Source organism: Accipiter gentilis, chromosome 29 (assembly GCF_929443795.1).
Source record: "Accipiter gentilis chromosome 29, bAccGen1.1, whole genome shotgun sequence".
NCBI lineage: Eukaryota > Metazoa > Chordata > Aves > Accipitriformes > Accipitridae > Astur > Astur gentilis.
In genome coordinates, this window is record NC_064908.1 from 7,393,071 (window position 1) to 7,407,636 (window position 14,566).

The 14,566-nt window shown below is 58.4% G+C and overlaps 1 protein-coding gene across 10 annotated transcripts in view; it reads right to left on the reverse strand.

Annotated features, from left to right (window-relative positions):
- The window catches only part of NAV1 (neuron navigator 1), a 78,471-nt gene that overhangs the window by 31,910 nt on the left and 31,995 nt on the right, over positions 1-14,566 (reverse strand). For all 10 annotated transcript variants that reach the window (XM_049831804.1, XM_049831803.1, XM_049831802.1 and 7 more), the window contains one exon: positions 292-394. In XM_049831804.1, coding sequence (XP_049687761.1) covers positions 292-394 — 103 coding nt within the window. The remainder of the gene's footprint in view (positions 1-291; positions 395-14,566) is intronic.

A 14,566-nucleotide genomic window follows, 5' to 3' on the forward strand; every position in this document is an offset into this window, starting at 1 on the left:
ACCACCCATCCCCACTGCCCCAGAGCACATGAGGCAGCATTGGACCCAGAGCACTGCTAGGGATGGAGCTCTGCCGCAGCCCTGTGCATGACACCCCACAGATTTGGGGGCATCTCTCCAAGCCCCCATGCATAGGGTTCCCAGGCCAGAGGCCACAGCTTGCTCCCTCCCACCAACATCACCCTTGCTCGAAGCAGAGCTGCTTCCCAGTCGCCCCAACCTCCCTTGCTGCCCCAGGAAGGACACTGGTTGCGGGGAAGGGGTGGTGGGGGTCCAGTGTTGGGGTCTCACCTGTGAGACACCTGAGAGCCCCTCAGGCTGGACATGGTCTCCTCCAGGTTCTGCCGAAGGTCCAGCACATTTTGCACTGTCCTCTTCCTCTGGGACTCAGGGTCTGTGGAGAGACAAGGCAGCAGCTTTAAAGGGATGAATGGTTCCTGAGCCACTCTATCCACAGCTGTGCCCCTCCCAGCTCCTTCCCACACCCCTCTGCCCACAGCTGTGCCCCCCAGCTCTTGCTTTGCCAACTGGGAAGGGACAGGGCAGGGCTCGCACCAGGTTCGAGCTGCACCACCACGAAATGCCACCCCCAGGGGTGCTGTGGCCATGATGGGGATGTCTGCTCCAGGAAGGATGAGCTGGGCAGTGGCCAGCAGGGCCGGGGGGACCAAGTGGGACCACGGGACCCATGCAGGTGACAGGAGGCCACCTACAGTCAGGCAACCCCGAAGCACTGTGACCCTGCTCCATGGGGCCACACAGGAGCACTTGCCCCAGAAGAACATCCCCAAACCTGCCCCTGTGTCCCCCAGGCTCTGGAGGTGCTTCGGCCTGGCGACACAGGTGCTGCAGCAGCACCACGCAGCATGCAGCCAGCAGAAGCTGAGGAGATGTCAGGGAACAGTGCAAGTCGAGCCCCACTCCTTGTGCCCAGGGAGAGGTTGCTGCTGCTGCAGGCTGGAGCAGCCGGCAAGACCAAGCCCCCCACAGGCGCAACCTGGGGCTGGAAACCCTGACCTCCAGCTGCCCTGGGGCTTCTCCAGGCGTGTACCCCCATAGCACTGGCGTGCATGCACACACGCAGGTGTGCATGCACACACGCAGGTATGCACCCGCCCAGCCTGCACGTACGGACATGCATGTACTTGCACCACAACCACTTGTGCATGCAGATCCACACGCACATGTAAATGCATCTGCAAACACAGAGGCACACCTGCACACACAAGCATGTGCACCTCCCTCCCCCCCAAGACATCCATACACATGAATGCACACATATGTGTGCATACACACACACAGAGGAGGGGGGGTCAGACCTGGCACAGCCCTGGCAGCACTGCCGAGCTTGGCTCCAGCCCCCCACGCCCCTGACCCGCTCGTGTGCATCCCCAGTGGCTAACAGCCGTGCCACCGCAGCTTTGATCCCCAATTTCAAGCCTCTCAGCCACAGCTTGCCATTGAACCGCAGTGACAGCGGGCGCCGGGGATGCTGGACATGGCTCCTCCTAATGTAACGTGGCAACCAGCACTTCGGGATTTGCAACGGCACTGTGTAAGCTGCAGTGACGCAGGGACTGGGGGGACACCACTGGCACACACCCTGGCAAGCTCCCTGCAACAGCATGGCCACATGTCCAGCACAGGAGCAGGGCTTGTGTCCCATTGTCCCCATCACATACCAATGATGCCACGGGACATGCCACAGGCAGCACCCATGGGTGATGCTGCCCCCTCCCAAGGCTCTGCTCGCCCACTGGCCCGGGCAGGAGCATCTCAAACCGGTGAAGCGGCACCGATTTATGCGTGACCCTGGAAGGTGGTGACAAGCGGTAACAGCCCCGATGAGACAGGTTAAATCAAGCAGGTTAAAGCCAGTTGTAGATGAGGGTAAGAGGGTTGGTGAGCCCACGGGGCACCCAACACAGCCGGCACATGCCATTGCATAAGAATACCCGGTCCTGCGTGTGTCCGATCACCTGGTCCAGCTCCCAGAACAAGGCTTAGCAGGAGGCAAATCATGAACTTGTGATTAAATCTTTGTTGTGGCCTGTGCATGTTGGAGGAGTTAATCAAAGGCACAGAACATCCAACCGGTGCCCCAGAGCCACAGGACAGGGATGTGCAGGCAGCAAGGGCAGAGGGATGGAGGGCTGGAGCATAGGGGCTGCGCATATGGAGCTGGAGTGCAGAGGAGGCTCGAGGGGCCCTTGGTGCTGGACGATGGCACGCACTCTGCTCTGCGGCTGGGGACAAAGGGACTCTATGCCCCTCTGGTGGGGCAGGCGGAAAGGGCCATGCTGGCAGATCAGGGTCACCTCAAAGCTGGTAGGTCCTGCCCTTGGGCTGCCTGGAAAGACAGATTTTCAGGCTTGAAATGGCGGAGCAGAAACCTGAGGCCAAGTGCATCACTGCCGCACATGCATTCTGTAGACCAATGGAAGATTTTGGAGGGGAGGCACATCTGAACCTTAGGGAAGAGCAATAAAACACCCACCAGTTCCCCAGGTGGGTCCATGCAGGGAAGGACTCAGCAGCCTCAGCTCCTCCACCCTGACCACATTCACTGGGGGCCGTCCACCCTGAGACCAGCTCCTGTAGCTGGAGAAGGCAGCACACATACCCCAGCAGCGCCATGTCCCTGTGGGCTGGGGCGGGACAGAGCAGGATGGGATGGAAGAGCCACCATTGTCACCTGGCGCCGCCAGCAGCTCCCACCCCCTTGCCAGCTCGGCAGTGTGCTCCTGGGCACAGCTCCCTCCCAAAAACACTCTGGCTGCCTCCCCCGTGGCCACCCGCAGCCATTCCCCCGGGCATGAAGCCAGCACTTGAGCCTGGTGCTGCCTCCTCCGGGGGTGCCACTGCCAGCGGGGCTACCACAGCCACCCCCATCCCAAGGAGCAGTGGGGCCAGGGTGAGCACTTGCTGTGTCCCCTGTGCAAAGCCGGAGGGGCTGACATGTGGGTGCCACCTCCTCCTGCACCCTCAGTGCTGCTGGGACACCCCCTGCAGCGAGGACCCCCACGGCACCCAAGGTAAGAAGCAGCATCCAAGGGCTCAGGTGCCTGGCAAAAGGCTGGATGGTGCTTCAGCCCCAGTGTTTCAGGGCGATGGCAGCGAACCCCATCCCCAGCTTCATCCACAGCACCATTGGTCACCCATGCCTGACACAGTTTGCTCTCCTGGCCTCCAGTGTTAGGGTGACAGTCCAAGTCACTCTAGCCTCTGCAGTTGCCCCAGAAAAAGCAGCAGCACTCACCTGGGAAAGGGCCAAACTGGGACTCAAGGAGCAGCTCACCCACCTCTGGCACACATCCTGCTGGCTGCACCACTGCCAGCGCTGAATTGCCAATGCCTATCCCTACTGTGCTGGGCCAGGGCGGTGACACTGGGCCCCCACAGACCACTTTCCAGGTGCACCAAGGGGCTTGGGGGCTGTCTCAGGGCTGGCTGAGCTGCAGCATGCCAGAGCTGAGCTGAAACTGGAGCTGCTGGGAGAGGTTGGAGTGTGGGAACAGCAGGAGCGCGCTGGATTCCTCCCCGCATCGATTTAGCAAGCTTCCCGCAGCCAGATGTTTCCAGCTGCTGGAGCAGGGAGCCGCAGGGACAACTCAGCCCGTGCTGCAGCAGGGTCAGTTGGACACCCTGCCTTGGCTGGGCTCATTTTCCCGGCAGCGACAGCCAGGATGTGTACCCCAGTGTTCCCTGCTCTGCTGGGGCTGCAGGCTCAGGGACCAACCACCGCCTCTGCCACAGCTCCAGGCTGGCTTGCAGCCCTGTTCGCAGCTCCCCGCCACTCTCACAGGCTCTGTCCTGCTGTCACAGAGGGAATAGGGTGCTGGCTCCAGCCCTGTGCTCCCCTAGCCTGGCCACGCAGAGGAGGGCAGCCCCAAGATGCGGCTACTGTCCCCAAGCCTTGTGCAGGGAGGCCACCAGGCCTCACTGCCTGAGTCGCTCTCCCCTGTGCCAGGCTGGATCTAACCTGCCTTTGCCTGCAGCCATGCTTGGGCAGCTCTCCCAGCCCCCACCCCGGCCCCTACTGCTGCTCCTTTCTTAACTGAGTGCTCTGAGCACTTTCTCCAACATCAGCAAACACAATACGGCTCTGCTTTGCACACAGGCAAACTGAGGCAGTAAGTCCTAGCCCACTCCCGACCACCCCACTGTCTGCAAGCGCTCTCCTGCACGGTCTCCATCGCCTGCCTCTGTGTTAAACACTGAATCAGCGCTGCCTGCTACACGACGGTGGATGTCAGCACAGTGACCTGGCACCATGGGTGCCCAGCCCTAACCCATGCGCTGCCCATCACCCCCATCTCCTGCCCTGCACAACTGGGGAAGCAGCAGATACCATTGCCAAAAGAAGGAGCAAGACAGAATGTGGGGCTGGAGGCAGCTGAGGAGGAGGAAGAGGAGGAAGAGAAATGAGGGAGCTGTGCTGCAAAGGGCTGAAGAAGGGCAAGGCACTGTGTGCTTGCTGCGGGTCTGACTGTTCTGGGCACAGCAGGGCCAGGGCAGGAGGAGACCAGGCAGCTCCACGTTGTGCCCACGTCCAGCCCTTCCCATCACCTCCAACAGTGAGTGGTGGCAGCTCCTCTGCCTGCACGATGGGGCACAGCCGCGTCCCCGCAGCCGGGCGCTGCCGACGTGGCCAAGTACGTCAAGGAATGAGGAAATCATCAACTCCAAACAGCTCGTGACAGCTCATTTCAAAGAAGCATGTGGCCAACAGCTCCCGCTGAGGCCAGGCAGAGCCGCATCCATGGGACACATGTGCCCCATGTGCCTTGGCACAGAAACCCGTGTGTGTGTGCTGCCTGAGCGCTTGTTTGCATCATACATATGTTCATGTGCAGGCCGCATGGTAGCAAAACCCTCTCTGCCTGCAGAAAGGTGCGTGTGTATGTGCACACCTGTGCCTACGACCTTGCATGCATGCCCACGTGTATGTGAGCAGGCACGAGGACGGCAGAAGCCAACGCCAATGCTGGCATGAGTGTACTCGGCCTGCACAGATGCACTGTCTGCACCTGTGTTCATAAGCCTGGCATGAGCGTGGCACTCACACGCATGTTTTCTTGCCCCCCACAACCCAACTAGTCTCATTTCAGAAGATCAGCCTCGGAAAGGACTCCTGGCGACCCAGTAAATATTTTAATGGCAAGCGGGAATTTGCTATAAAAGGCCAAACGGTGTTTCTGAGTCATTATGGTTGGGTCCCTATTACACAGTAGCTGCAACGAACTTCCCCAGGCCATGAAACATTTTTAACTGGTTGCTCAATTCCTTCCAGCACACTGAAAAATACACTAATAAACTCTGCAATAAAAACCATTCTCCCGGGGCCTTGAGACTCCTCCAGCCCAGCCGAGCTCCCCGGCTCCACAAGCCCTTGCGCAGATACACAATTCTCCCACCGTGCTGCCTCAGCCCGTGCTCCCAGCTGCGTTTATGAATGAATGAACCCAGGCGCTGTTTTGCTGGTATTTTCCTTGCAAACGCTCCGCTCTGGCACCCAGAGCCTGCCGCAGCCGGTCTGCCAGCCCGAGAGGAGACCCAACATCCCAAGGCCGGTGCAAACCTTGCTGAGCCCTGTGCATTCCCAGCTTACACCCCGCAGCGTGCGATTTGGTTACTGGTGTCTTGGCGCGCCGACAGCAAAGTCTTTCCATATGGAGTAAAATGGCTTTATCTTGCATTTCTTACATCCAGCTCTGATTCACACTCCCGGACGGCTGGACAGGGGGATGGTTGCAACCTGCAATCCTTCTCCCTGCGGCTTAATTAATTCTCTTCCTTGCCTCCAAAAGCTACCAAACAGGCTAAATGAGCAGCAGGATGGCTAATGGGACTCTGTGGGGTGACTGCCAGGTCCACAGTGTTTGCTTCCACCATCGGCCTTGTTTTCCAGCCTGGCCCCCATCCCTGCAATCCCTGCGTGCTCCCAGGGATGTACCGGGACCCCCCAGAACCACCTCTCTCTCTTAGAAGATGCCCCAGTGCACCTCAGCTGGGCAGAGCACATCCCTGGCCAGTGGGCCAGGAGGGCATCTTGGCCTTTCCTCCAAACCTGTTGCCCCACCCCATTGGAAGGCAGCAGGTTCGCTAGCACTCACCATGGTTTCATTGCTTTAATTGCCAGGGGCTTCTTGGTGCAAGCTGAGGACTGACTGCCAATCCTGTCTCCTGCAGCAGTGTTGGGAGCGGGTCCTGCTCCCCAGGAGGCAGAGACAGGGCTGGGAGCCCTGTGCCATCCAGCACCCTGGTAACATGGTACCTGGGTACCCAGATGGCCAGCTGGCACCTCCAAAACACCCCAAGCAGACAAAAGGGTAGAAGCATGGCCACTATCCCCCAGAAGACGGCAGCAGCCCTTAGGCTGACAGAGCTGGACATGCTCTGCCCTGGGGATGCAGAGGTTCAGCCTCCTGCCAATGGGGATGGGGATGTGCAGGGGATGCCGCAAATACCTGAGGATGGGTCCCTGTCCCCAACTTCAGCCAGGGCAGGCTGGGCTCCCTGCTTGCTGCTGCCCCATACGTAGCCCTGTGACCCCAGTGGGATGCAGGCTGCAGGAAGGAGACTGGATGCAGCGCAGTGTGTCCAGCACTCGCCCTTGGCAGACAGAGGAAAGGCCAAGCAGCAAAAGCCAGGGCAGGCAATGGGGTTACAGGGGGCAGCGCTGGTGGGGACACCATGCCCCATGCACACTCTGAGCCTCCTGGGGAACACCAGGTCCTGCAGGGACACAGCAGGAGGAGAAGCGGTAACAGGACCCCACTTTGGCACAGCCCTGCCATGTCTCTCACACCTTGCTGGTTACTTCTGCAAAACAACATGGCTCTGCAGGAGAATCCAAAGGTGGCTGCAGCGAGGAAGGAAGCCCTTTCCCCTGCCTGCACCTGCAATCCCCATCACTGCAGCCATCCCCACCACTGCAGCCGGCACAGGCTGGGGCAGCCCTGCACTGTGCGTGGGGGCTGTCACCTCCCCGCTAGCAGGCGAGAGCAGAAAATTAGCAGTGGCACAGTGGTGACAGGCCAGGACTTCAGCCGAATCAGCACTTCTGGGGCGATCGCTGCTGCTAAGCCGTGCGAATCACGGCTTGTAATGAGGGCAGGGCTGAGAGACCTGGAGCCTGGACCCTGTCTGGCTCCAGTGAGCCAAGCTTTTAAAAGGGATTCAGACTTTCTCAGGCTAAAGCAGCCATAAATCTAGTTAATTGGGTCTCTCCCATACACAAGTTTCCAAGTGAACCCGCCGGAGAGATCCAGACCGGGCCTCCAGCCCACTTGTGGGTTATTCTTTCAATGGATGCTGCACTTGGCCCCAAACCACCCCACCTGCGCATCCAAATTACAACTCCTTTTTCAGCAGTGATAGCCTCTAGCTGCTCAACATCCCATGCATCCCACCTCTGCGCCACCCCCACTCCCCACGTTGATGAGCCAGGAGTGCCAAAAATCCCCCATGTCACGGCAGACCCTGTTCCTGCACGCAGCACTGCACACCCCTGCAACACAGCTGCCTCCAAAACTGCTCCTGCAAAGCATCAGAGGAGCTGGGAGTGTCCCAACGCCCCAGTCCCCAGCACCACGGGTGTCTAAAATAACCCTGAGGAAATGCCTGTGCAGCTTGGGAAGGAGGGGGGTTGCAGATGGCAGGTGATGTGCCGGATCCATGTAACAAGGGGTGCCCTGAGCCTCCAGAGACTGGTGCACATGGCAGCAGAAATGCATGGTGACACTAACTCCCCTGTTAACAGCCCCATGGCCTCAGGCACATGGAGATGGTGTCACTGCACCTGGGGTCTTTCCTAAGCTGGGGCCCCTGCACAGTGGGGTCAGGCCCATCATGCAGTGCTCTGTGCCTCAGTTTCCCCCCCACCCCGGAGTTTGCTGTTCCCCTGGGGGTTAGCGTTATTGCGGTGTGCCAGCACTGTCCTGGACAGCAGCGTGCCACAGCTACGCCCAGCCCAGGAATTTCATGAGCCCCAAATGCTCTGCACATGACACCTTTAACGCAGCCACCAGCAGACATCCAAAGCAATGCTGCAGACCCTGCCCCCCTGCCGAAAAAAGCCGGGGGGGGGGGGGGGGGGCGCAAAAAAACCCCAAACAACCCATGACAAGGCAGAAGGTGCGGACAGGCCCCAGCTCAGAGGCCCCCAAGCAGCCGGCGCCAGTGGGTTCATGCTCCCCACGTGTCACCAGATGCAGGTCGGACATTGTGGAAATTCAAAATTCCAGATGGCTCTTTTTGGGTGGGTTGGGGTTTTTTTTCCTTGCCTCATTTCCAAGGCAACAAGACTCACTGTCATCTGCTAGTTGCCATAGAGATTTCACCTGATTCTGCTTCAGCGGAAGAGAAAGCCGGGCGAGCTCAGTGCTGCCGAGGAGCCACGAGCCGCGACCGCCTTCAAACTTACTGGGAAGAGCGGAGATAAATGGGGCTTTATACGACGGAGGCAATGGGCTGATTCAGAGTATCAAAGGAAGGAACTGCGGGTTTCTATAGCACAAATCAGCCCTTCACTTAACTGCTTCGGTGCCCTCCAGATGTGCCCTACATCTGGGGACGCTGCCAGCCCCCATTCCAGGCTTTGCCTGGTGGAGGAGGGGGACGTGGGCGCAGGGGGAATCCTGCACCCACTTCTGACTGCATCTCAAGGACCAAGCTGGGTTCCCTGCAGGGATCCCATAGCGTGATAGAGGGCACAGGGCTGATGGCCAGTCACAGCCACATCCTTCCTCCCGTAACTACCCTCCCTCACTGTGCACAACCCTTCTCCAAAGCCCCAGTGGCCCAGAGAGCAAGCGAGCCAAGAAGGAGGATGGGGTGAATGCAAGAGCAGACAGGGAGGAGGGAGATCCTTGGGCCATGGTAGAGATGCCCATGGGCTGTGCTCAGCATGGCTCAGCTGCCATGAACATGGGGGTTAAGTGCCACATGTCCTCAGGGGAGCCACACGCAGCCAGCCACAGACAGCAGACAGCATTTGTTCCACACTGGGCACTGGTGCCGTCTCAATAGCCCGTTACTGCTCAGGACCTTCCACGTAGATGGTGTGGATGTGCCCATGTCTCAAGCCTGTCTGCGGCACGTGGTTCACAGTTGTTCCCCCCAGACCCACACTCATGCCCAGGTCCTGCAGCAGCTTCACAACTGTCTGCCCCTCTCCCCAGCACAACTGGGCTGCTCAGGACTGGGCACATCACCAGCACACTGTTCTGCACCATTGTACCTCAAAACCCAGGGCCATGGGGATTCACAGGCCTCCCCATGAACAGGGCAGCCACCCAAACTCTGGTACGGAGAGACATGACTCAAGAGCTCCCTGATTTGCAACAGCAGCCCTTGGACTTGCAGTCATATGCCCCAAATCAACAGATCTGATGATTCAAGGGAGCCAGCCTGCCCTGCCTGGGGCTCCCTTTTGCTGAGGACATCAAACCCCTTGGGCACAGGAGAAGATCCTGGGTGCTGGCAGGATGCTCACAGGTGGCAGTCACCCCTGGGTACAACAGGCAGAGGTCCCCATGCTGATCCCTCCCCACTGCTCTCCACCAGGTGCCCGGCCCTGGCTGAAAGGGCATTTATCAGACCCAGGAGCCTGTCCCCTCCCCAGCCCACAGCCCTGTACCAGGGCCAGCGGGGAAGGCCCCGGCTGGGCAGCTCTTGGCTCAAGTTGGCTCCATTTTGCAGGGAGAACAGTCATTAGCAGAGCCAAACTCCCCATTCCCAGCCAGAATACGGCCATGCTTGGGGAAGCTTTATATTCAGAGACAAACAACTCACATTTGCTTTTTAACTGTTGGAATTGCACCCACTGGGACGGAGCGAACAGGGAGCCTTTTGTCCCCCTCGCCTTGTGACTGCAAGCTTTGTGCAGAGCAATGCGTTGCAAACACAATTCTCCCCGGCCTCAGCTGGGCTCTCGTAGACACTTGGTCTGTCTGTCCATCACCAGATCAGCCAAGGAGCCCTCGTGTGTCTCCAGCAAGAATGCAAAATGTCCTCCCTGGCTCCCCCACCAGCTGCAGCCTGCAGAGCTGCTCTGCGCTGAGCTGCTTATCAGAGCCACCAAGATGGACCTAAAACGCAGCCAGTGCTGGAGGGTGGGAAACCAAAGTTGCAGGAGGCTACAGGAGGCAGAGCTGCTCACTTGGGTTACAGCTTGCCTGGCAGCAAGGCAGAGCAGCACTGAGCATGGAAAACGCCCAAGTCACCTCCCAGACAGGGGGTCTCTGGAGACCTCCAGCCCATTGCCAAACTCCTGGATATTGGAGCTGGCAAGGCACTCACCAAGCTGCCGTGGACACCAGCGCTGGTCAGAGCTGCCACCCTGGAGGGGAGCAAGGGACAGCCCACCTGGAGTGGGACATGTCCTTGACACACCTGCTGAACCGCCATCCTGGCCCAGCAGCACCACTCAGGAATGAGCATCTTCCAGTCCACGAGAATGAGACCCCTGCAGTGTTGCTCTCCTCCAAACCCTCAGCTTCAGGAAGGGGCTCAGCACTTGTGAGCTCACCCTGGGCTCTCTGCAAAGCCCAGGGGATGCCAGCCCACGAGGGTCCAGCTGCAGGCAGGAGCAGACCCCAGGGAAGGTCATCAGCCATTGCACAAGGTGGTCCCCCAAGAGCACCTCCAGAGATGAGCCAGACCAGGAGGTAGAGCACCTCCAGCTCCCCCAGCCTCGGGGCGCAAACCCAGCTTAAACGAGTTCCAGGCTCGTTAGTGGATCTATTGTTGGCACCTCCCGCGGGAGGAGGAAGATAACCAAGGCTATTTTTGCTTCCATCTGGGGAATCGTTTCCCTCCAACGTGTACTGCCACGATGCTAATTTTTAAGGCTGATGATTAATTGATGTCAGGCTCATTATGGGGCCAATGGATCCCTCTTCCCCAGAAGCGCAAAGGACGGGGGGGGGACATGTTTTGACAGATGTCGTTCGAGCCGCATGTGAGTGACGTCCTAACAACGGAGGAAAATAGGAGCCATTACCATGGAAAGCCCTGGAAATGGGAAGGGAAGTGCCTGCACGCGACCCCAGCGCCCTTCCCCGCACACCCTCTAATCAGCCCTTCACGCTCTGCCCTGATGGTTACCAGGGTTTTGCTCCCAGAGATAAATGGCCATTGTGCAAGCACGGGGGTAATTGAATCTCCTGCCTGCGGCGAAGGCAGCAGGGAGGGCTCAGCCTTTCTTCTCACCCCCGGCCCCAGCCTCGCAGGAGGGCCAGGTGCCAAATTCACTCTGGCACCAGGCGCAGCAGCCTGCGGGAGCCAGAAACAAGTCCACTGCACATACGATTACCAGGATCCCACAAGGCTTAGGGTCTCTCTCCAACTGCGCTCCCCCAGCAGTGGGGTGGGCGAGCACTGCCGGGGTGCTGGTCCTATCAGGCACTGGGGCAAGATCCACCCCTGAAAATTGTGGCAGCATCTGCAATAGCAACCCAGGCAGGGCTGAGGACTGACATGCACATCAGAAGGGGGTCCCTTCAGTCTGCCCCATCATCTGCCCAGGTGACATTCACCTTGAAGCAAACCCGCTAGCAGCAGGTTTGCTTGAAGAGGGCACCACAGCTTTGACGGCAACACACTGATATCCTGTGTTCATCCCCCGGTCCCCATGCAGCCAACAGGAATCAGCAGCTCCGGGGTCCCTGCCCAGAAGTGGGATGAGGCATTCCAGTAACAAACATCAGAGAGCCTGGGGTGACCCAAATTAGTGCAGGTGAACTCTCCTGCCTAGCTATGCCAGCTCCCCCACGGCCACCCCTGCTGCGATAAGGGAGCGTTGGGCCCCTGCCTCATCCAGTAGCACACTCCCCTTTCCATGAACACTGCCATTACCTCTGCTGGCCTTGTTACCCAGTCCTCCGAAGCTGCCCTGGGAAGGTGCCTTCCCCCCACTGGAGGCAGAAGCAGTGCCAGCCCCATGTGCTTCTCCCCATCCTATGGCCCCCTCTGCCCTGCCCCTCCTGCAGCCCCACACCCTGCACAGCAGCTGCAATGACACCCAGGGTTTCATCCTGCTGCCTCACAGCACTGCCCCACATCCCTGTGCTGAGTCTCCACCACAGAGGTGCTGGGTCTCCACCAGGGAGGTCAGCAGCACTGGTGTCCCCCATCCATCCTCAGCACCGCCAAATCCTCCACCAGCTCCAGGGTCCATGCTGCTATCTGCTGGCTCTATTATTATGAACTTGTTTTAATTGCTGCGCAGTGCCTCGAGCACCCTTCACAGGGAGAGGGATGTGTATGAATAAATTGTCTATTCTTAGCACTGAGAGCTCCCCAATTGGGAGCACAGGGGCAAGGGCTCAGTGTGCTCGGTGGCAGGACCTGCACCATCCTCCTGCTGCTTCTGGACCTGTTCCACCTCTCGCAGTGTCCTCAGTGGGTCCCCACCACTGGGAAAAGGTTTTCTTAAACAGCAGTTGTAGCTTTCCCACTCGTGGTGATTTGCAGAGAAGGAAGATCCTGCCTCCTTCAGGAAATCTGGTTGTGCCACAGGAAGGAAGGGGATGCTTGGGACCAGAAAGCTTTGTGCAACCACCATGAGAGCTGCCACTCAGTCCCTGCTCTCCTCCCCGAGACCCCAAAGCCCACAGCACCCCTGCCCAGGCACCCCAGTGGGGCTGGAGGACTGCATGGAGGAAGAGGGCTCTTCACCTCAAATCTATCACCTGCATTATGGTGAGGGGAGGGACTCTGACACGCTTTAGGATTTAATGCAAAGAACTGCTGTTCCACCCCACAAGTCCAAGTTTTACTGCGGGCTTGGCAGTGTCAGGGATGGTCAGGACGGAAAACACTCTGAAAAAGGCATCAGCACCAACAGGAGGGATTTCAGTGGAGCCTCTGGACTCTCCGCCATGTGCCAGCTCCTGTGTCCACCCTTGCCACATATCCGCCAACACCAAGGGCTGAGTGACGTGCTGTGACAGTGGCTGTGAGCCCCCAGGCACATCAGCTCACTCCAAAATTAAACAGACCGGACCCCTGCGCAGTAACAAGCCCATCCCCTGCATGCTGCAGGAATCGTTTAAGCATGCCGAGAGCACGCCGAGTTACACACCCTGGCTTGGACGGTTTGGGATCCCCCCTGCCGAGCTGGAGACAATGCCTGTTCCCTGTGCCGCCAAAGCGCCAAGCACACGGCTGTCCTGCAGGCAGCACCCTCCCAGGGACGTGACCCTCCAAGGATGGAGCCGTGGGGTCTCCAGCAGCACCGCAGCCGGGATTTATCCCCTGAGATGTCCCACCTCCACGCAACGGCTGCCTGCACTGAACAAGCCCTCTCCACCATGGGAAGCAGCGCTGCAATGTGCTTTGAGCTCTTCTCCCCAAATTTGCTCCAGGGGCCTGTCCAAGCACTGACAATGCGCAGCCCAGCGCCACGACCGCTGCAGGAAAAGCTGAGCCAATACTACAGCTTAGGGGAAAGCATCAGCCAAAAGTCACTCAAACAAGGAAGCGATTTGTCTTCTTCTGGCTACGCTTCCCCCTGACAAAGGAGCGCAGAGCAGGGAAGTCAGTTGTGATCACGTGCGGCGTACCGACCAAGCAACCACCAAACCAGCGACTGGGAGCGCTCACACCAGGAGCCTGACAGATAAAACAGAACAGGAGAAAAAGGATGAAAAAAGAAACACCATGTGACCCCTCGCCCGATCCAAGCCAGGCATCACATCCAACAGTTCTGAATATGAAATACGCACAATGAGCTCCAGCGAGTAATTAATCCCTTCAGGAACACTGTAAGTGATTGCAGACAGTTTAGCAAGAAAAAAAAATTGGAAAGTCATTGAAAAAATTACCATTAAATGTTTCTTTTTCTGCTCCAGTATGAAATACAATGAGATCTGCTAGGAGATCTCTCTGCTCTGCAAAATTTAAAGGTGATGGATTTAAGCTGTTTTTTCTAACAACATTCAATCTACCCGCCAAGCTGACAGCCATGAGAAACCAGCCCAACCCAAGTGAGAGCAGCAAGAGCAGCCCATCTCCAATGTGGGTGCTCAACTCTTGCCTCGGTGTTGGTGGGAGACGGTGGGGGAAGATTTCTGCAGGGGACGAAGCACAGCATAGAAAGGTGTCCATGGTATCTCATGGCTGTATCACCAATTCAAACTCTCTGGATGACTTTTGCAGGTCAGAAGTACAGGAAGTGCTGGCAGCAGCACCAGGCTTAAACCAGCTTAGGGAGCAGGACAAACACTCCTGGTGATGATCAGCTGTGTGAACCGGACCCCTCACCTGCCTCCACCTCCCCTCTCCATCCCCTGCTCCTTCTTGCCTCCTTCACCTTCTCCAGCATTAAGCAGCCAGTCCTCCAGCTGGAGGGCAAAGAACCAGAGGGCTCCGATTTGGGCTGAATTCTGGCCTGTTGCATCCATAGCCCTGCCTCTGCTTAGTGCTGTGTCCCAGGCTGCCATGCAGCCACCTCCCTGGCCCTGCACACACAGGCAAGGAACCACCTCTGTCCACATCCGTCCTCATGCAAAGCTACTGCATACAGGTGACCAACCCTGCCATCCCCCACAGATCAACC